Raw genomic sequence first — 22,938 nt, 5'->3', positions numbered from 1 at the left:
AAATGACATTGAAGTTATAATATTTTCTTTTAAAACAAATAGGGATCTACATCTACAAAATCCAACATTTATATTGTTGTCCAATCTTAATAATAAGTGCCATAATGGTAGATAATAATTGAATTATATTTACTTGATACTTAAACAACAGAGGGATTTAAACTGCAGACTGCTGAATTATAAATTATATTACTCATGAACGTCATTTACGTAACGCGACATTCGCCAATGGCAGGCGTTGACGTGTGGCTTATGAAAATTAATAAGAACACGTGATCGAAACTCCAGGAAGGTTACCAAAGCAACGTTGGTATGATAAAATTAAGTATTCATGAGCTAAATCCATGGCCACATCCTTCATAATAAAAGCCCCTCAGTTTTTCCATTTCTAAAATATCAACGTAAATCCAGAATGTTTCTGAAGTCCTTGTCCCAGACCAGTCTAGATGAAACCATATTAACAGTCAAAAGCATACAAAACAATCGCGAGTCGAAAGAATGGTTTGGAAGCTGGGTTTGTGAGATGGCCTGTTCAAAACTAGCATAATGTGGTTTTGCACCACCAGAGGGAGAACTCGAACTACACTGTAGACCAGACCAAAGCGGATTAGACCGGAATCTGTGTCGTTCAGTCCAGTGTTTTGAAACGAACGAAATGGTCAGGTGGAAAGCACATCGAAATTAAAAAGTATTCCGTTTTATAGCGCCTTTCTTCTAAATCATGTTACACTGCTTTTTAAAATATTAATTTCGAGATTGTTTAAAGTTGATTGAAGTTGTAAACAATGGAAGCTCTGTGGACAAAAATCGAAGGTGAGTAATTTCTTATCCTATGCCTTTTTGGAAGAGATTATAATTATTTATTTTAAAATGGCAATGCAATTATAAGATAGGCTAATTTAAATCCAGACTATAAAGTCAAAATGGGTTCCTAATGGTCTTGTTTTTTATTTTTTATTTTATTTTATCAGACCCTCTTTCATTGATTAGCTTCATGGTTCCACCCTTGAGGTTACTGTCTGCAGCCATGTGGCAGGTGACAGAACAGAGACAGGTGAAGCACTATGGGATGCTGGAGGAGTTTGTAATCATGGTGACAGAGACTGTGCCAGAGCTTCTAAATGACCATCAAAGAGCTCAGCTTATACTTGGATTAAGAGCAAGGGTACGAAATGTCACAGTACACAAAAACAGATAACATTTAGGATCCACCATGTAAAAGATTAATGGCTTTTCAATTTCTAAAGAGGACAATGGTTACAGTATTGTATCTTTTATTTTGCACAGCGTCTTCTGGAGTTATGTCGTGGTCAACATCAGGTCGACCTGGAAGAAATTCAGCTTCACATAGATCGAATCCGTGCTCCTTGTGTCGACAGTGATGAGGTCAGTGAGGTCAAATCATCCACATCTGGAGGTTGTTGACAACGCATGTTGTCTGCTTGAAATGTCACGTTTGTGCTTAGATTAAAATTCAAGCATATTTCTGCAGGTTGTTGATGAAGACATGGAGGAATCTGAGGCTTGCTTCTTGGACCTCATTCGGACCCTTATCAGCAACTCCGAAGAGAGGGAGCATTTCTTCCAGGTTACAAACACATAAACATGGTCACACAACTCACTTGGTTTTTGCTGTTTTTCTTCCTGTGCCATGAAATAATCTTTTTCCCCAACCCATTGCAATTAATAGAACATTTTCCCAGATGAATACGGACCCAAGTTTGACAAAACCCTACAGGAACTTATGGAAGACTTCCTCCTACAGCTGGACCGGATGATTTCAGTCCCAGACCTTTCGCAGGTACATCAAGAAACATCAGTAAAGAACACTCACTGTGTTATTTCTCTTACCGTTGGTTTGATTTTGTTCCTCAGACGGTCTCTTGGCTCAGGGCCTGTCCGTCTCTTCTGGAGGAATGCATTCATTCAGTTTTGGTCCCAAAGCAAATAAAGACCCTGCTTGAACGCCACAGAGCTAATGGAAATCTTCAGGACAATGGTAGAAGTTTTTGCGTTAAACAGTGTCATATCTATGTGAAAGATTATATCAGATGGATTTGCATTATGCGAATACAAGAAACAACTTTGACGGTTTCAGTCAGTTGCATCTGTGTTTGCAGTTGTAAATCAAATGGCTTAATTAGAGGTTTAATTTGTCTCTTTGTTGCAGCTCATAACAGCTTTACATTTTCATCTCAATCTCTCCCTCCGCTGGTTCGAGTCGTCATATCCAGCGATCACACAGAATCTGGCGACCCGTCTGAATCGGGAGCTGATTTAGATGGTCAAGACAAAGATGATTGCCACACTGATCTGGATACGCCCAGCCGCAAGTCTAAAAAGAGAAAATTCAAAATAGATACAGAGGAGAGAGAAGATGAAGAGGATGATGATGATGATGATGATGATCAAAACTGGCCAATCATGGGTGCCCTATCAATAGAAAAGAGGAACAGTTATGATGACAGCTCTGTTGGTGAAGAGCTGAATCAGACACACACCAAAAGAAACTCAAAAAAATCCTCTAAAAGGAAAAGAGACGACAGTGGAGAAGTGTCCAGAGAGTTCACATTTATCAATCATTTGGGGGCATACACAGGTCAGTTCATTTTAAAGAGGACCTATTATGCTTTTTCATGCTTTCAACTTTCTTTAGTGTGTAATGTTGCTGTTTGAGCATGAAAAATGTCTGCAAAGTTACAAATTCACTCCAAAAGGAGTTATTCTCTATATCAGTGCACACTGCTTCTGAACTAAGCAGAGTATTACTGACAGACTGGGAAGAGAGGAGCTGCAACAATGTCAAATATGTAAAAAATAGGGTGTTTTTTTTGAAAACCTATTCTAGTAGAGCCCAAAAACAAAATCAAGACTTTGTAGAAGGGCATAATAGTTCCTCTTTAAATCTAAGTTTTCATTTATTAGTGGCGCATGCTAAGGCTTCTTACACTTTAGCTTCTACCCACAACACCTTAGCATCATAAATATGACTTTAGCTTGTGCAAGCACTGCTAAAAATCTAGTTTAATAATGATAATATGAGCAACTGAGCTGATTTACATGCTTTTCTGCTTTATTTACCCAGAAGAGTCTTCGTACCAGACCTCTGATGCTTCAAAGGTTCCTTGGTCAGAGGAAGAAACGTTCTGCCTCATTGACATATGGGGGAAAGACAGCGTCCAGCGGAGTCTAAAAGACTGTGCCCGCAACCGACACATTTTTAACCTCATCTCTAAGAAGATGTTCGAGAGAGGGTTTACCAGAACAGCAGAGCAGTGTCACACCAGGATAAAGCGCTTAAAAATGAGCTTTCGACAATGCCATGAAAACATGTGAGTTAATTCAGAAAGTGTTATTTTAGGTTTTGTTTTAGTTATGTTATAGTTTATTAATGTAACTAGCTTTTATTGTTATATTTTTAGTTTTCATGTTAATTTTACTTAAATTTTTAGGTTTTATGTATTTCTAGTAAATAATGTTAGTGCTTATACTGAAACTTTCAGTTTATTGTCAAGGCAACATTTCCAATTTTCCTTTAGTTTAAGTTTTTTAAACAAATTTTTATATTTAGTTTTATTTCAATTAAAATAAATGTTTTTAATAGTTTTATTTAATGATAAAAACCCTGATTTGAAGTTAACATGAAATCAAAATAGCCTCTGTTTCCTACGTTAATGAATGTTTTTGGTTTTATTGTTATTATTGTGAATGTTATTTAATGTTGACTTTTGCAACAAATAACTTTGTGTATAGTTAAAAAATAAGAATAAAAAATATTTTGGAATAAAACAGAGACATGACATTCACTACACTTTAAAAGTTTGGGGTCCGTCAGATTATATATATATTTTTTTTTTCAAGAAGTTAAATCTTTTATCTGTCAGTAAAGAAACATTTCATAATGTTACAAAAATTCTATTTCAAATAAATGTTGTTTTTTAGAACTTTTTATAAAAAAAATAAAATATATCACTGTTTCCATAAAAATATGAAGCCACAACTGTTTTTAACATTGATCATAAGAAATGTTTCTTAAGCAACAAATCAGCATATTAGAATATTTTCTGAAAGATCATGTGACACTGAAGACTGGAGTAATGTTGCTGAAAATTCAGCTTTGCATCACAGGAAGAAATTACATTTTAAAATACATTCAGATAAAAAAAATTGTAATGGTATTTCACAATATTAAAATTTGTACTGTTTTTTAAAATAAAATAAATGCTACCCTACTGACCCCAAACTTTTAAACAGTAGTGTATATAAATCTTTGAAATGTAAGAAACCTTTAAAACTGATTTTTTTTTTTCTTTGATTTTAACTGAACTGAATCTGTGTTTGTTTGGCAGTGTGAGAGGAGAAAGACCGGAATGGAAGTTCTATAATGTTCTGGAGAAGATTCTCTGCCGTAAAGACTCTACAGAACAGGAAGAAAGTATTAATGATGTCACCATTCCAGAAGAATCCTCAGGACAGCAGGCAGAAGACGACACTGATTGGGATGTTCTTGGTCATGTCGGATTAGAGGGTACTCAAATGTTCTGCGCATAATATATGACCTATATTAGATTTTCTGTATTATTGACCAAAGTTTCACTTACACCCTCTCAAGGCACCAGGAATATCCCATGGACAGACCTGGAGACGCAAACCCTCATCAGGATCTGGGGAGAAGACAAAACCCAGCGGGAGCTGCGAGGGGTTCTCCAGAACGGACACATCTTTGCCATGATCTCCAAAAAGATGGCCGCTCACGGTTACGTCCGAACAGCAGAGCAATGTCAGAGTAGAGTGAAAAGACTGAAGCTGTGCTTCAAACAGTCTCACGAGAGTAAACAGTGAGTGCTTTAGCATCTTCGACATCATTGTTAAAGGGATAGTTCACCCCGAAACTAAAATTCTTTCATTAATAACTTACCCTCATGTCGTTCCAAACCGGTAAGACTTTAAAAGTCTATAAAAGCCTAAATTCAATCTGTTCATCATATAAACTGATCGAGTCTCATCAGAAAATTTGGACTAAACTGCTCAATTCATATGGATTAGTTTTACTATCTCTTTATAAGCATCAAAGTGTCAGTTGCATAGCTATCAATGGAGGGACAGAAAGCTCTCAGATTTAATCAAAAATGGGTTTGGAATGACATGAGGGTGAGTAATTAATGACAGTAACCCTTTAACAAATTCCTGATAGAGGAAAAGCAAAACTCAGCTGACAAGAGAATCTTGTGAATATAATTTAATTTACAGAGCACTGTTGTATTATTTTAAATTACTGAAAGTGCTGTTCTTTAATTCTTTTTGCAGCACCGAGGGCAAAGAGCAAGTTGAATTTAAATTCTATAAACAGATGGAGAGAATTATGGCTAATGAAGAGTCCTGCTCATCACAGATCAAAAAGGAGGAGTCAACAGACATCGAATACCAGGTGTACAAATACCAGGAAATAGGTATATGTTCGTTCCTTTTACTCTCCTGTAGACTATTGTTTTGTAAAACACTGCTGTTTGTGTACTGTTTATGTTTGAGGTCAGTAAGATTAAAAAAAAAAAAAGATAAAAAAAAAAAAAAATTTCAGCAAGGACAAATGTGACAGTAAAGATATTTTTAATGTTACAAAAGATTTCTATTACAAATAAATGCTGTTCTTTTGATTTGTTCATCAAAGAATACTGAATAAATGTATCACGGCAACTTTCCACAAAAATATTGATCAGAATAACTGATAAAACAATCAATTTTAATAATCTTTAGAATGATTTCTGAAGGATAAATTGACACTGAAGACGGCAGAAATGGCGGCTGAAAATTCAGCTTTGCCATCACAGAAATAAATTAGATTTTAAAATATATTCAAATAGAAAACAGTTCATTTAAATTGTAATAATATTTCATAATTTTACTGTATTTTTTATCAATTAAATGCAGCCTTGGAGAGCATAACACACTTTTCCCATAAAAAAAAAAAAAATCGTATGGACCCTAAAAGTTTGAATGGTATTGTACTTATGTTCAACACAAAGAAGACATGCTGCTTGATTTGATCATCTAGCCATTTCAGTTTGCATGGATGGGGATACATTTCTAAGCATGATATAATTGTCCAAAAATGTCTAATACATGTGTGTCATGTCCTCCTATGATCACCCAACACAGAAACCACAATGAACTGCATGGATGATAGAAAGAAGGTTGCCTGGTCCGATGCAGAGACGCTGATTCTCCTCCAGTTATGGGGAAATGAACAGGTCCAGCAGAACCTTCAGCGTTGCCCTCACAACGGCCCCATCTACACAGAGATCTCTGAGAAGCTGAACGCTCACGGATACCTGCGCTCCGCTGAGCAGTGCCATACCAGAATCAAACGACTCAAAATCAGCTACAGGCAGTGCAGGGACAGCATCAGGTCAGTGGCCGACCGTATTCAAGAGACATTTATGTTTTCAGCACCAAATAAGAGAGCAATCACATTAGCACATTATTTGTGAATATGACCTGAGCACATTTTTAATGGAATGTGCATTTAATTTCAGTTTGTGTTTTTTTTTTCTGTGCAGTTCACCTGAAGCTGAACGTGTAGAATTTAAGTTCTATGATCTGATGGAACACATTTTTCAAAAGAATGCTTCATCCAAAGTGTCAGGAGATAATGAACCCAACATTGACATGAAATCAGGTACTTTTATTAAAGGGGTCCTATAATGCTTTTTTACATGTTCAACTTTCTTTAGTGCGTAATGTTGCTGTTTGAGCATGGGAAAGGTCTGCAAAATTATAAAGCGAATAATCACTCCAAATGGAGTTCTTCTCTATATCAGTGCGCACTGTTTCTGAACTCCCTGAAACGCCTCGATTGGACTCTTTGAGTTTTCTTCCAGGAACAAACACATCACAATATTCCTCATTTAAATAATTCCCACCCAAGGCATACGCAGAAAAAAGGGGCTGGGCCTGGTTGATTTAGTTAGTAGTGAGTTGAAACTTGCGATTATGGTAAGGGGCGGGACATTTCCCCAACACGCTCGAAGCGATTGTCCAATCATAACACACTGGTCCAGCTGACCAATCAGAGCACATTGCGATTTTTCAGAAGGAGGGGCTTCATAGATACAGAAACTAAACAGAGCGTTACTGACAGACTGGGAAGAGAGGTGCTGCAACAATGTCAAATATGGAGAAAATAATAGGACCCCTGTAAACGTCTATGTGCCAGATATGAAATGTGTATTATTTTATTTCTTGATAAGTGAATTTGATATGTGTAATTTTATAACATAGTACATAGAATTAAGGGTTTATATTACGGTATATTTGTTTTTGCTAGAAACCCCAAAATGATTTTGTATAATACCTAATACCCATTTCTAATAATCCAGTTGAAAATAACATGTTTCCTTCTGTCAGAAACCTGCAGCAGGGTGGACCAGACAGCATCCTGGTCAGACTCTGAAACTGTAGCTCTAATAGACATTTGGGCGGAAGATGAGGTGCAGGAAGCCCTGAGAGGATCTGTCCATAACGGTCACGTGTTTGCTGAAATAGCAGAGAAACTGAACGGTCAGGGATTCTTCAAAACACCAGAGCAATGCAGATGGAAGATCAAGAACCTGACAAAGAATTTCCGACAGTGTTACGAAAGGAAAAAGTGAGTTTGGCTTTATTTTTGCTTGTTGACTTTGAAAATGAAATGGATGAAAAGTTAAAGTGTTTTTTTTATCCGAGGTTTAATAATGTCCTCCATATTGTTCTAATATAGATGTGGCATAGAGAATATGGATTGTAAATACTATGATAAACTGGAGCAGGTTCTGGGTGATGAGGCCTTTTCCATGGATGTCTTTGATGAACATGATCAGGATGCAGGTTTGTGACTTTGAAGGTTGTGTGTTTGTTCGTTCACTCATTCACTCACGGTTTGGGTGAATCTCAAAGGTCACATTTCACCCCTGCAAAAATTATGAGTTCTGGTTTAAATTTAGGAAAATTAAAGGTTTTTTAAATTTATTTTTTTTTTTTACCTTGGATGTATTTAAACCAATTGTAGGAGACTCCAAAACAAAATAAGTAACCTTTAAAATAGCGCAATAGGTTATAATTTATTTCTGCATTTACGCTATGAATAGAATGAGGGAATTGTGCTTAACTATCTTGAAAATACTGTCAAAATGAAAAATAATTACCGGTAATAGGCTTAATTTTCTTTAAGCAAAATGTTATTTCTTATTTCTCTTTTTTGTTTCTCTTTTAACCTAAACTCTTCATCCACTCGTTCTTCCTCAGAATACCAGCAGGCAGCCATGGTAGCCGTATCTGAATCAGGCAGGAAGATGACCTGGTCCGACCGGGAGACGCAGGCCCTGCTGGATATCTGGGGTGATGACCGTGTGCAGCACAGCCTCATGTCCTGCCCTAAAAACAGGCACATATACAGATATATTTCAAAGAGAATGGTGGCACTGGGTTTCAACAGAACGGGTGTCCAATGCCACTCGCGTGTAAAAAGACTCAAGTCTCAGTTTTACTATGATGGGTGAGTGAGTTGAAGTCTGTGATGACTAGTTCTTAAAGGTTATGTTCAGAATTCAATAGTTGTGTCCTGTTTACTGCACAGCATAAATGCATAGTGTGTGCTATTGTGAGCATAGAGGTATACTATTTTCAATACTGTTTCTACTTTTTAATGTGTTTTTCAGCAGGGAGGAGTGTAAATTCTATGATCAACTGGAGCAGATTATTTTAAAGGACAGAACATCTGATGACCAGGACATCAGTGAGCTGGAATCAATAACTGATTCTGATTCAGGTATCAGTCTGAAAATTGGTCATGTTTTGGTCTTTTCTTTTTTAAATCTAATAAATCTAAACTTAGGCCACGTCTACATTAATCCAGATACATTTGAAAACGTTTAGTTTCAAAATGCTTTGTCCACACTAGTGTTTTCCTAAGGTTTCTTGTCCAAACTGAAATGTAGGAAAAAGCTTAAATGGGCTATATGTCAGAATCTTCATGTATTAATCACTATTTTTTTTAAAACAAGACCTTTCCTGACTTCCTAGGATGTCTATGAAAGCCTGTATACTGATTTTTTTATTATTTTTTTTATGTGAAGGACTTTGTGAAATTTTCTGTCATCTTTGCAGGAATGTAATATGAAGATTGTACAAATTAACTCTTTCCCCGCCAGCGTTTTTGAAAAAAGTTGCCAGCCACCGCCAGCATTTTTTAAAATCATTTTCTCAAAATGTTCATGACTCCCAGAATATTTTGCTGTATGAAAATCTGAACATGCAATATATCAAAAGAAAGAACAGAGCCTCTGCTTTTAAACAGTGTGTAAAATGTGTTTTATTCTAGCTTCATACATTCTTTTTTTATCCACACTTGAATGTGGGTAAGTTTCATAAAAAAAAGCAAAATTTTGTGCAAAAAGCTAAGAAAAACACTTCTTTTGAATTTTTGTTAAAGACTATGTCCGGATCTCATATATCAGTAAACCAAAGTAAAGATCCGCACACCGGAGCGCTCCCATTTACATAATTTATTATGTGACGTTTCGGGCCTTTCACGGCCCTTCCTCAGACTAACAGGAAATACAATACAGTTGCCCTTTTCTAGTCTCTGTGTCATGTGACTACACCTCAAAAATACCGGATTCATATACATACATTCGGATCTCATATATCAACACCCCCAAAGCTTGCACAGTCCTAAAACACTTCCTGGGTCGACATTTCATTCTGTTTTGATTTATATGCTGTTTAATGTTGATGATAGCGTTATTTTGCATATACATTTGCTTACATATGCTATCGTTTCACACATCTTTTGATCTAGAGATTTAGTACTCTTTCAGAAGATCTGTAATCGCGGCCCCTATCGTTTAACAGTGAAAACAATGAAACACGGAAAGCCAGAAGATTTCGTCAATGGTGGGGAAGCGTTGTCTCACAAATTACGGAAATTTCCGTCAATGGTGGGGAAAGAGTGAACATTTATTTTTAGCACATAGCAGGCACATACTAGTATAAACGTGTCATCGTACCTCCATTTTCAGTCAACACAGAAAAGGCATTTTGAAATGTATCCACTTTGGCGAGCATCTTTAAAATCCCTTGGCCACGATCTCCGTGGCGATGGAAGGTTGGCCATTTTCAAATGTATCCGGATTAATGTATATGTAGCCATAGTCTCCCTCTCTAACTGGGATCTCTATATAAGTTCTTCTTGATATCAAAAAGTTTGAATATAATTTGTTAAGATTTATAATTTGTTGACCTGTGAAATGTGTTTGCGTGTCCAGACTCTTTAGCTCTCTCCAAACCTCCGACTGTGGAAGGGCCGAAGCTGGCATGGGGTGACAGTGAGACACACACACTTATATCCATCTGGGGGAGCGACCCTATCCAGGAGAGGCTGAAAGGTTGCGTCAAACGCAAACCTGTTTTCCAGCAGATCGCACTGGTCATGGCCGAGAAGGGCTACAGCAGGACAGACGAACAGTGTCGCTCCAGGATTAAAAGACTGAAGGCCAGTTACCGCCAGTGTCTTGATAATTACAGGTAGATACAACAACTTTGACCTCAAAAATGGAATATTAAAATATACTAATTAAATGTAAGAATTATGTGGTATATATATTTTTTTTTTTTTTTTCTCTCAATCCATAGAAATGAAGGGGAGCAGGTGGAGTGGAAGTTCTTCAAGCAGCTAAATAAAATATTTGAGAAGTACCCTCTAGATGAGACAGAAACCACCACGGCTCAGGAGCCAGAGACAGTTGGGAGAAAAAACCCTAGCAGGTCTGCAAAAGCCCAGAGCTCAGGTGATTCTGAACTGCAAAAATGTCCTGATTTGATCCTAAAGGAACAGCAAAAATAATGTGCACACAATTTAGAGGCATCAAACTACAAATGGAGAATGAGGAGAAGGTATTTTAACATTGAAAATGTACATATTTCACATTTATTATGTCGTGTATATGCAAAACATTTTTTTACCAGGAAATATACACTACCGTTCAAAAGTTCTGCGTCTGAAAGATTCTTTTTGAAAGAACTGAATAGTCTTATTCAACAATGACACATTAAATTAATAAAAAATGACAGTATAGACAATGATTTCTATTTCAAACAAATGCTGTTCTTTTGAATTTTCTACTAGTCAAAGAATCCTGGGAAAAAATGATCCCAGTTTCCACAAAAATAGCAGCACAACTATTTTCAACATTGATAATAATCAGCATATTAGAATGATTTCTAGAGGATCATGTGACACTGAAGCTTTGTATCACAGGAATAAATTACATTGAAAAATATCTTCAAATAATAGAAAACAATATTAATATTTCACAATATTACAGTTTTTAGAATATTTTTCATGAAAGAAAATGCATCCTCATTTCAGACTTATTAAAAAACTTTGAACGGTAGTGCATGTTTGAGAAAAACACATTTTACTTGTTGGTGATAAACCTGACAACGCTACACTTGTGCCCCTGAATTACCTCTGGAGGGAGAGCAAGACTCCAATTCTCCTGTATATCTAAGCTGAGGAATATAAATCAGATCTGACAGAGGTATTTTGTGTCATGTGGACTGTGGAGGATGGATTAAGGACACACACAAACCTTTAATCGTCTGAAATCTAAGCAAGAACTTAACACTATCAAGCAACAGAAATACAGGACCTTACATGTTCAGGTTCTCTCTGAACCCTGCATTTATATGCATGTACATCTGAAAGACATTTGCCTAATGGTGCTGTTGTCATGTGGTCTCAGTTGATCACACGTTTTCACAGGGTAAAATCTAACACTGAAATGTAATTAGTCTCAGCTGCTTGGCAGCTTCAATAGTGTGGGACTGGGATGGCAGTCTTGGATTTGCATAGCAAGATGCAAACGGCATCCTGAAGCCACGGGTCTATTACTGAACAATTAACGGTAAGTAGTAACAGGAATTAGAAAAACCAAGTCTGAATTTGTTACAAATAGCCCTTGTCTTGTGTATATTAGAACATAATGAAATTACTGGATGGAATTCTTCCTGGTGCAGACTGATTTCTCATCTGAATGCATAATCTTTCCAAAAAAGAAACTTCCAGAAAATGGATTTGTATTGTATATTTGTATCATAAAAAGAAACAAATTTGTGCTACATGAAAAAAGAACACTGAAAAAAAATTCCATTTTGTACAAAAGCATCTGCTTTTAAATTATATTTGCTAGATTTAACAAATTGTAATATATATATTATACAAATGTAAGTTACTGTTACACATGATGATGCCAAAGGTCATTGCCTAAATCTCAATCTCCATTAAAGTGTGTATCCAATGTGTATTGGCATTAGCCAAATTAAAGGGTTAAATGAAAATTCTGTGATAATTTACTCACCCTCATGTCGTTCCAAACCTGTAAGATTTTCATTCATCTTCAAAACACAAATGAAGATATTTTATTCAGATGAGAGATTTCTGTCCTTCCGTTGACAGCTACGCAACTACCACTTTGACGTTTCAAAAAGTTCAATGGTAAATAAAAGCCTAAATTAAATCTGTTCATCATATAAAGCAATCGAGTTTCTTCAGAAAATTTGGACTAATATGATGGATTCATATGGATTAGTTTTACGATCTCTTTATGAACTTTTTGTAGTGTTAAAGATTTAAAGTATCTTCATTTGTCTTTTGAATATGAACGACAGGTGAGTAATTGATGAGAATTTTTTCTTTTTTTGTTGAACTAACCGTTAAGATCAGAGTCAGTAAAGGAAGTTTGTGAACAAATACACATTGCATTGCTCAGTGATGGTGAAATAGTGGACAGTGTTATTGTTACAGCTCTTCCAGACAATATTCTGGAGTGAGTTTATCCAATTTGCTTCTAAATTGTCCAAGGTGGACAACCATTTAGAATTGTTTTTTGTTTATTTGGGTTTTTTTTGTGAGTGTTTTAAATCCCACATTGATTCTGTTCTTAGGCATTTTACTGTGCAATAAACAGATTATTTATTTGTTTGTTTGTTGAAATGACTTGACCAGCATGATTCAGACATCACAATGGCAATGATGCCAACTATGTAAAGTACGAATTTATAAAGTATTTCCATGTGCAGTTTCAAATATGGTTTGCATAAACAAGCATGGTTTGGAAAACAAAACATTACCTTTTTAAAGTAATGATCAGCTCATATGAAATTAACTAGTCATTTTAAATCTGCATGTTCAGTCAAGGGCTTTTGGGTTCTAGTTTTACACGGCCACGGGTTTGGTCGTAGTTTCTTCTGCGATTACCTCGCTCGCTCTGGTGAATTCTCTCATGCTTCTTCAGAGGCCCGGCGAACTTAAAGCTCCTCCCGCAATGAGAGCACTGCCACGGCCGCTCACCTGTGTGGCTGAGCATGTGGTTCTTCAGGTGAGACGAGTGCTTGTAAGTCTTTCCACATCTTTCACAGGTGAACGGCCGCTCGCCCGTGTGCACACGTTCATGTCTCTTCATGTTCCCGATCTGAGAGAAGGCTTTTCCACAAATCTTGCAGCGGAACGGGCGTTCTCCGGTGTGTATGCGCAGGTGGCACCTTAGCATCTCAGGTCCAGCAAACGTCTTGTGACAAAGGGTGCACGGGATCTTGAGCCGGGGTCTCTCGTGGTTGCGCTGGTGCTTCTTCAAGTCGAACATGTAGACGAAGGACTTGCCGCAGATTGAACACAAGTACTGGCGCTCTCCTGCATGATAACCTTTGTGTCTTCGGAGGAGGCTGGCATAGATGAAACTCTTCCCGCACTGGTTACACTGGTATGAGCGCTCCATGGAATGGTAACGGACGTGGATGGACAGCTTAAATGCAGTCGGGAAGCTCTTTTCGCAGTGAGGACACTGGTGCAGGTTCTCTGAGGTGTGGCATTCGCGGTGAATCTTCAAGTATGAGCCCTGGGAGAAGCTCTTTCCACAGATGGTACACTTGTATGGTTTTTCGCCAGTGTGCACGCGGATGTGCTTGATGAGGTCCGCTTTTTTGCGGAAGGTCTTGACGCACTGCGAGCATTTGAAAGGTCTGGCAAGCGAGTGTGTTTTGATGTGATTGGTCAGGAAGCTGAGACACCTGAAACTTTTGCCACAGTCTGAACACTGGAACGGCCGCTCGCCAGTGTGTGTGCGCATGTGATTCCTCAGCAAGCACTCGAAACGGAACTCTTTGTGACACTCAGGACACGTGTGTCTTTTCTCTTCCTGCATTGTCTGGGACTCGGAAGGAGCAGCCGCTGTCTTTTTGGAAAGAGCGGCTCGAGGTGGACTGCTCTTTCTGTGAATGATGGACTTTACAGATGGTGGTCTTTCTATGACAGGAACGTAGATCGTCTCCTCCCTCACAATCTCAACAGGAGTTGGAGGCAAAACTGGTAGTGAGACGCCCTTTCCAGTTAATTCTGAGATCCACTGCTCTAAGCTGACTTGCCTCACACCAGACGTTTCAACCATCTCGGATTGTTCTAGGAACTGCAGTTGAGTCGTCTCCTCTCCCTCGTTCTCAAACTCTGACACCACCACGGCAGAGCCATCTGCGGTGAGGTAGATCTGCTGGACTTCACAGATGCCCGAGTCTTTCTCTTCACAAAGTGCCTCTTCTTGCTGTAAACCATCCTCTGCTTCTTCAGTGTCAGCTATCGCTGTGAACTCCTCGCTGTCAGCTAAAGGCTCAGCCTCTTCTGTGTAACTCTGAGAGGGGCTCATTATGGCAATGGCCGCGTGATCAGATTCTGATTGGTTCTCTGTGCCTTCTGATTCAACGATAATGGTCTCTTGAGCAATGGAAGTGGGGGGTTCCTCGTCTTCAATGGTAAAGGCAGGTGAGACTGTTTCTTGTACGATTGGATGAGGCAAACAAACTACTTCAGCTGTAGAAGGGATGGACACTGTACAGACCAAAAGAAAAAAACTCCTTGTAAAAACATCATTTGAATATTTTCTAATAATACCGTTAAAACTAATACAACATTATTGTGTTTGTGGATATATCTCACAAAAACATGTTCAGGACACAATTAAAGTTAAAGGGGTCATATAATGGTACATGCACTTTTACAAGTTGATTGTACTGAAATGTGTGTTGGTAGTGCCTGTACACAACCATCATAAAATGATAAAAATCCATCCAGTGTTTTTTTTTTATCTCCTTATATGTCTGCCCCCCTCTCAAATCAAGCCGTTCGACCTAGTGACGTCACACGGTCGGATGCCCCTCCCGCGATTGTTGATTGACAGGAGCGTTTCAACACAGACCCGCCCTCGCTCGTGAGCCTGTCTGTCATCATACTCCGCGCGTCATTGTTGACACTGGCACTGTCTATGAGCAGAATGGCGTCTAAGCGATTGTGGTGTTCTGTTCTTGGGTGTAATAAGGAACACAGCAGTCATTTTGACGAACCGCTGAAGACGCAGTGGCTGAGTTTGTTTTCGAAGGGAATATTCCCCACAATCAACGTCAATGCTTTCATGTTTGCGCGAATCATTTCACACACCAGACTGGTCGAGGGTCAGTAAAGCTGTTTTTTCTAAAGAAGCTGCTCCTGAAAAAAAGGATCGGTACCAACTATTTGTGTTCCTGCCGCACCTCCAGAAAAAGAAGTGAGTGTAACATTTTATTAACCTTTATATTAATATTTATATTAATCTTTGCAAATCGCTTGCATGCTTCACGATGAATGTGGCTGTTTACACTCAGGGTACATTACGGCATGTTTTCTATGTACGACGTTCTCGATATAATTCATAATCCCACGTTTATAATGAACAACGCGTTATGGTTATTGTGTTAGAAACGGTGTACGCACAGAGCAGAGGGGCGGGGTGAGCAAAACTCATTATCATTTAAAGACACATGCACTTAAACGGCGTGCTGAAAACAGAGCTGTTTTTGACCAGGTAAAATGAGTGTTTTCTTACAATACTAATGAGTATATTAAAGTATATTACAAACTTTTAATTTAGACCCTAAAAAATCATATTAGCTTGTACAAAAATGGCATTATATGACCCCTTAAAGGTGCAGTAAGCAATGTGTGAGAAATGCTGTTGAAAATGGATCGGACCGAGCACCACAACACACTAGCCAATTTCTGTTTCTCAGAAATCGCTTACTGCACCTTTAAAATAATAAAGTTTTATATAAATTAAATATCTCAGTGTTTAATTCAGTTATTCAATACATGCCAACAAATGTGGTACAGTAGCAACAGTAAATCTCACTTTCAGTAATAACTCCCGGAGAGTGCTCATTGTTTTTTGCATGCAATCTTCTGGTTTTGAAGTGCTGGAGCACATCCTTAATCTCCACTGGATCTGAGAGTGGCTGCACAATCTCCTCCATCATCGAGAGGCCACCACAAAGCCGTGAGGCTGTCTGAGAAAGTCATCAGATTTCAGACCAGAGTTACCTTGAATTTAACAATGTATAATGCATTATGAAATCTTTCAATGAGGACACACCTCTTTAAGGTTGGGTACTGGCAGCAGATCTTCCACTCGAGACAGGAACTCCCATGCAAGGCTCTGTAATACGGCATCATATCCTGAACCATATTCTACAGGGAAGATATGCTGAAGACAGAGAAACATGGAAAACCAATTTTCATGCATGATTTATACATTCTTTTCACAGAAAGATGAAGAGGAAAGATATTATAGATACAGCAAAAGACTAACTTGGATGAAATTCTCTTTCTTTTCTGTGTCCTCTAAAATGCCGTGGACCATTCTAATGAATTTGTTATTGATGATTTGACTTTCCACATCTTTCCACTGCAACAAATTGAAAGCAAAGAAATAAGACACTGATTTTTTTTTTTTTTGCAACAACTTGGTTAGTGCAATTACAAAAAACAAACCAAAAAAATTATTACCTTATGTGTGAGATTTCGAAGAGAATCGAGATGTGCCTGAATGACCCACAGATCTGGCATTTTATCTTTCAGGCAAAGCTCCAAGATCACCTAAAAGAAAAAAAATCCCACGTTACATGTGCTGTGTGTATAAATGTATGTGTATATATGGATTTTGCTCAAATAAGATTTACCTTTTTACGCAGGTGAAAGATAAGTTTATTAACCAGACTTCGACTCATGATGTCTGGAACGGTCTCTGTTACCAGCATCACAAATTGCTCCAGCTTCCCGTACTGTGTCACATTACGACGTTGAATCACCTGCCATAGAAACGCTGACATCAGCCGAAGCGGCGGCACAACCAGACGCAGGGCAGAGAGAGGGAGAGCTTGAGGGGAAAAACAAGGGGAATAAAGATGGTGCAGATAAATTTAAAGTGAGTTATATTATCAGTAGATAATATAAAGAGATATTAATATTTCTGAAAAAAAGTTGTTGTGATGCACTAAATTGAAATTCGAATGTATAAGTTGTATGTTTCAAATAATTATTGTTCTTATCTTAGGAAGAAGTTAACTTTAAACTTTACATGCACGCTGAAAACTATATATATATAAGAATTAAACTTGACTAAAACAACTTAAATCTTATTTTAATGACTACATACAACTTGTAATTAATAATATAAATAGAACTAACTTATAATAAGAAAATGTGTTTTAAATGTATAAATACAGTTTCAATAATTGCAAATGACATAACAAATAAGAACTTTCATTTACCAGGCCCTTCTTAAAAAATATAAACAAGTGTGTTTTGAGTTGTGGTGTGTGAGTGAGTAACTTTAATAGGATTGGTTGTGCTAGCTTCACTCTCTTAGCATTTAACAAACAAGCTAAAAAAAATACTCACCCGCCTCGCGACTCTCTGCGTTAAGGATCTCCATTATTTAAAGTTAGAATAAATGTATATTTGTATTTTAGTCAAACTCTCAACGCCTTATGTCACTGACTCAAACCATAATAGCGATTAAACCCAACGGCGAACGATTGTCGTGAAGTTGACCGAAGCAACGAACAACAACGCGCGAGCGGGATACCGGAAGGAGCCGGAAGTCAGTCTTCTTTATTCCGCGTGGTTTTTTGTGTTTGGACGTGCACGACACCGCATCAGGTCTGGCGGATACAGTGTCCTACGTTGCCACCTGTTTAAAATAATATGTGTCCATTTATATCTTTGCAAGCGATTAAAGGATACAAGGCATTATAGATGTTACGTAAAGCCCAGCTTTGTCCAACAATGAATGAACTCAAGTGTAAGTACCAGCAAATGTACAAAAAAATTAAAACAAAAGGACATTGGGCGCATATTTCAGACTTACTGATAAAATAACTTGATAGCATTTCAAAGGAGTTGTAAGATACAGTAACGTTACCTACAGTTATAATAAAACCAAAAATATAATTGATTGGATAAAGAGTCTCCAATCAACCACAATCTTGCATCTTTTCTCTCACATTTTCTGTTCCCTCACTTTTCGGAGAGCCCATCATTGCCTTTCACTGACAGAATGATGTCTTTTCTGAGAAGCACCTCCATTCATAAACACGTTAATTTGAGGAATAAACGTAAATTCCTCCTCCTATTGAGTGATGTTATGATGGAGAAGGCTGGTGCACTAGAAAAGGGGAGTCACGTTTCTTAAGCTTTTTCAAACGTCTGTTGAACGAGATACTGCTCTATTAATATATTTTATAAATATGAATCATCACCATTAAGGGGGGATACTGAGTGAGTGTTTCCTCTGTGTGAATCTTTATGTGGGCATGCAAAAGGTCAAAGTCTGGCTGGTGTGTGACAAAGTGTGAAGGATAAACAAAAATATCAACTGTGTTGATTCATTTTAAAATCTTTTTGTTTACATAATCAGTCCAAGCTATATATATTATTGAACTGTTAATTTGGTTCAGCAAGGTAAGTTGTTTGTCTAAACAAAATTGTTCTTAATTTTTAAGAAAAAATTAATTGATTATGGAATGGATCTCTATAAGCTCAAGAGAGGAGGTTAGAGAGTTGTGTGTTACTTGAGGATGTTTCATCAGCTTACCTGAGTAGTAAGGCCTGTTAATTTTGTATTTTGCAGTTTTATCTGGTTTGAATGAACTGGAGTACATGGACCACATCAGTAGAAAAAGTAAAGGTATGCAAATCTTCCTTCTTATGCTTATGCTTAAATGCTTCAAATATGTTATTTAGACAAATACATAAATTATGCCTACATATCAATCATTATATTCTTCAAAAATAAAACAAATGGAATTTTTTTAATTAAATGAAACTGTATTACATTTTTATGCGTTGCATGTATAATTATTATGTTATAATGTAAATGTATTATAAATGTAAAATGAATTATGCATTATAAATTATTTTTTGGGGAGCAGATAGTGAGGGAAAAGCAGCCGGCCAAGTCAGCATACAAGGGAACTCTTTCAATGCTGTTTAAATGTTTTTTATTTTTTATCCCAGAGAATGTGCACATAGTCATAGGATAGCAAATTTAATATTCATGACAATAAATATATAAAATGTGTCCTTGAATATACACAAACACACATACTATAGCATGAATGAGTAGTGCTGAATATCTATAAGATTTAATCTAAAAACTAATCAGTATCAGTGTTGTAAAGACATTCGATTATTACAGGCCTATTAAGGCCACACATCAATCAGAACAGACATTTATGATCCTGAGCGGGAGCTCCTGCACCAGCAGAAGGAGATCAGGGTGGTGTGGGTTAACAGCATCATAGCCATATAATCACCAACCCCCCTCCCCCCACATATTGTCAGAGACGCAGTACAGGCAGACGGCCACTGCAGCAGCAAGAGAGTGTAAGAAATGTCGCAAATAAACATCGAAATTCTGCAGAGAGAGGGCGGAAAAGCTGCAGACGAAGATAAGCGTGCCATGCGTTCATCCAAAGACGATTTATGGTGAAATGAGGGTGTGAATAGGCGCTGGTGGTTTGATGACCAGCCATAAAGCACAGGAGGGAGCGATGAGGAAGGACCTATTCAAGAGAGGAGAAACAAAGGGAGGAGTAAAAGAGAGAGAGTGAAATGGTGGTAGATAAAGACGGGGCCATGAGCCCTGCACCGCCTTACGACTCTCTGCCAGCTCGGGCAAGTCCCTGCCGTCCAAAGGAGTGGGAGCGAGAGTTGCACGCTACTCAAAGACTGTCTTCTCCTCTACGACCGGCTCCATCCTCTATTTCCCGTCGGCCTTCAGCACTCCCTGGCTATCTGCTCTCTCCCTCCCAAGATTACGCTGACCAGCAGCAACGTCTTTCATTATCGCTGTGCTCAGAGGCCTCGCTGGCGCCCCCTGTGCCTGCAGTTGGAGCTGCCCCACCGTGCTGCCGGGCGGTGGGAGTCATGCCCTTGCTGCGCCTTGCACTCCTGATTTTTAGCTTCCTTTTTTGGGCAGCAGGCCTTGCGATCTTCACCCTGGGCATATGGGCGCAGGCTTCGTTATCCGACTACATGCTACTATCGGCGAACCGCTACCCTAATGCGCCCATCATCTTGTTAGGCACAGGTGCTTCTGTGACCGCCTGGGGTTTTTTAGGATGCTTGGGAGTGGCTGCCAACCTTCCTTACCTTCTACGGGTGTATGGCGTCTTCCAGTTGGTCACACTCATAGGTGGTCTAGCGGCGGGTCTCTCAGGGCTCTTCTACAGGGAGGACATCGCTGAAGGTTTCCGTAGCGGACTTCAGAAAGCAGTATTGGACTATGGAGAAGATGAGGGCCGCGCAGACGCGCTTGACAGCCTTCAGAGGGCGCTGGAGTGCTGTGGCGCTGAGGGCTGGCGTGATTGGCTAATGTCCGATTGGGCTATCCAAGATGCTGTGTACTTAACAGGAAGTTTGGGGAATGATTCCTCCGCTGTGTCTTTACCAGACAGTTGCTGCATAAAACGCAAAGGCTGCCGTAACAGACCGTTGCCAGAGAATGGAGGCAGGAACATCGAGCTAGCAGGGATTCATGCTCACGGTTGTTTCCGTAAAGTCTTCAGCTTGGTAAATGACAACGTCTTTCACATTGCAGCAACAGTCCTGGGCCTTGCTTTCATACAGGTGGCAGGTATAGCCCTTGCATGTCTGCTTGCCAATCGTCTTTTGCCCAGACCGCAAAGACAAGCCCGTTGAAATAAAAAGCATTGTGCATTTCCTTTGCCTGGACTTTTGTATTACTTGCTGCAGTGTCTTGAGTTTAGATCAGTTTATAAGGAAGAAACCAGTCAATGTTTTATAGACCAAAAAAAAAAAAAAAAAATCCAAAATACTGCAAATGTTTAGGTAGAGCATCATTTAAATATTTGCATTCTTTGATTGTTGCATGACTCTGAATGACTTGTGATTTTTTCCAGTAGTTATGCAAAGTAAAACAAAGTCAAGAGTTTTATGATATGAGATTGTTGAATTGTATCTCTTTGATGTTTGTAGACATTCAGTTTTATTCGATTACTGATTAAAATATTATGTATAAAAAAATTAGAAAATGTATATATGCCTTGTTTAATATGTATTCTGTAAATTGTTTTTCTATTAATAACCAATTAGAAATGTTACACTGATTGTAGACTCCATGGGGTTTAATTCATTATAAGGTTTCTAAACTCTTTTCCTATTGAATGCTTCACTGGTAGATAATTATAATTGTACATTGATTCTATAAATATTGTCACTTAAAAGGAAAAACAAAACAAAAATATGACTACTTTCTAAAAAATGAATGTATAATAACAATATATAATTCATAATTGTGAATTGTTGCTTGCAACCCATTTCCTTTAATATTCTGAAATGAGAAATATGCATGGCGGAATGTGTTTTTTATTTATTGGAACTGATTGGATCCTGAAAATTGCGCATTACGTAAAATAATGGAGCCAGATTGAATGTTAGTTTAAAAAGCACCAAATTAAAAATAAATGAAAATAATATGAGAAAATAAAAATAACATATTTCAACTCAGCTGACCTTGAATGTGTCTGTCATGTAAAAAGAAAAGGAAAAAAAGTTAAACAACAGCAACTATTAACTTTGTAGACTCGATCCACTTTTGAAACCAATATGCACACTGCACAGCTTCATCTGGTTGTGTAGTACATTTTATTGTTCTTCCTGAAATGGATAGACGCTTGATTTATGTTTTCATTCCCCAAAGGTATAGCTGACCGAACCACAATCTGCAATTTCAAACAAGCTTATTTATGAGGGTCTGCATTTATTTATCACACCCCTACTGCAATTACAAGCAAGTGATAAATCATTGGAATCTGAGGCACTCTCTCTTTAATGACCTGCCACATAATGGATTGAAAGCCACCTCAACCTGCGAACAACTATTAGATCCTTCAGATGACTAACTGTAAAATGTATTAAGCTACAGTAATGATACTGCACACGGTAAAAGGAAAAAAATTTGGGATAGATGAACATAGGATGGATTTTGTTGTGGTTTAGGCTAAGAGGTGTTCATGCAGTGTTGAATCATTAATCCCTTGAAGAATTATGTTATTCTTGAATAGAGCTCCTGCAAACGGTTCACAGTGCAAGAAAAACTTTCATTAGTATCAGAATGGCACAAATTCTCACCCCACTACAATTAAGGCTAAGGTTCAATAACGTTGCGTTATAAACACTGCCGCTGGATTCATCATTAGAACCGGGCACACGAGTTTTTCTCGTGTGGAGCCGCAGTCGCGCTATCCGAACCGGCTCTTGCTTTACGTCTAGGACTGAACGCAGACGATGTTTTACGTGATCCGCACGGGGCATAGTTTCTGAGCGGGTCTCGGGTGATTTGGGGCTCTAAGTCCGCCGCGCACTGCTACTGCGGACACCCTTAGGACAGTTCGCTTCGCTGGCTGACGGTTGTGTTATCTGAAGACAGGGACACAGACAGTGTCGTTTTTGTCAGGAGATGGCGCTGTAGTCAACATGTTGTTACCTTTAAAAGGTGTCGACTGTCGAGTAAGAATTTA

The 22,938-nt window shown here is 38.2% G+C and overlaps 4 protein-coding genes across 6 annotated transcripts in view; 3 read left to right on the top strand and 1 right to left on the bottom strand.

Moving 5' to 3' along the window:
* The first annotated feature begins 494 nt into the window (after positions 1-494).
* LOC309497735 (uncharacterized protein) lies at positions 495-12,926 on the top strand. 3 transcript variants are annotated; one of them, XM_082168030.1, is made up of 19 exons: positions 495-813; positions 972-1,165; positions 1,288-1,386; positions 1,493-1,588; positions 1,691-1,801; positions 1,876-1,999; positions 2,171-2,599; positions 3,089-3,332; positions 4,350-4,528; positions 4,613-4,838; positions 5,308-5,450; positions 6,157-6,406; positions 6,558-6,676; positions 7,405-7,645; positions 7,757-7,863; positions 8,281-8,530; positions 8,694-8,803; positions 10,302-10,560; positions 10,669-12,926. In XM_082168030.1, the coding sequence occupies exons 1-19, from the start codon at positions 786-788 to the stop codon at positions 10,877-10,879; spliced, it is 3,420 nt and encodes a 1,139-aa protein (XP_082024156.1). In that variant the 5' UTR covers positions 495-785; the 3' UTR covers positions 10,880-12,926. The 3 variants fall into 3 exon arrangements, with proteins under 3 accessions (XP_082024156.1, XP_082024157.1, XP_082024155.1); XM_082168031.1 differs by having other exon boundaries at positions 3,086-3,332; positions 8,697-8,803; XM_082168029.1 differs by having other exon boundaries at positions 498-813; positions 3,086-3,332.
* LOC309497742 (uncharacterized protein) lies at positions 12,761-17,964 on the bottom strand. The gene is made up of 7 exons (XM_082168043.1): positions 17,795-17,964; positions 17,074-17,270; positions 16,901-16,990; positions 16,704-16,799; positions 16,488-16,598; positions 16,248-16,401; positions 12,761-14,914 (listed from the first exon to the last, which is right to left on the bottom strand). The coding sequence occupies exons 1-7, from the start codon at positions 17,826-17,828 to the stop codon at positions 13,230-13,232; spliced, it is 2,367 nt and encodes a 788-aa protein (XP_082024169.1). The 5' UTR covers positions 17,829-17,964; the 3' UTR covers positions 12,761-13,229.
* LOC309497740 (scavenger receptor cysteine-rich domain-containing protein DMBT1) overlaps positions 17,226-22,938 on the top strand; it is a 20,402-nt gene continuing 14,689 nt past the window's right edge. The window contains exons 1-2 of the mRNA XM_082168040.1: positions 17,226-17,318; positions 19,026-19,082. The gene's annotated coding sequence lies outside the window, so the exon portion shown is untranslated. The remainder of the gene's footprint in view (positions 17,319-19,025; positions 19,083-22,938) is intronic.
* Positions 19,356-22,156, top strand: LOC309497755 (tetraspanin-7-like). The gene has a single exon (XM_082168062.1). The coding sequence runs from the start codon at positions 20,009-20,011 to the stop codon at positions 21,095-21,097; it is 1,089 nt and encodes a 362-aa protein (XP_082024188.1). The 5' UTR covers positions 19,356-20,008; the 3' UTR covers positions 21,098-22,156.

The sequence above is a fragment of the Leuciscus leuciscus genome (assembly GCF_965113295.1).
Source record: "Leuciscus leuciscus genome assembly, chromosome: 4".
Classification (NCBI taxonomy): Eukaryota; Metazoa; Chordata; class Actinopteri; order Cypriniformes; family Leuciscidae; genus Leuciscus; species Leuciscus leuciscus.
This window is presented reverse-complemented; position numbering and strand designations above follow the sequence as displayed.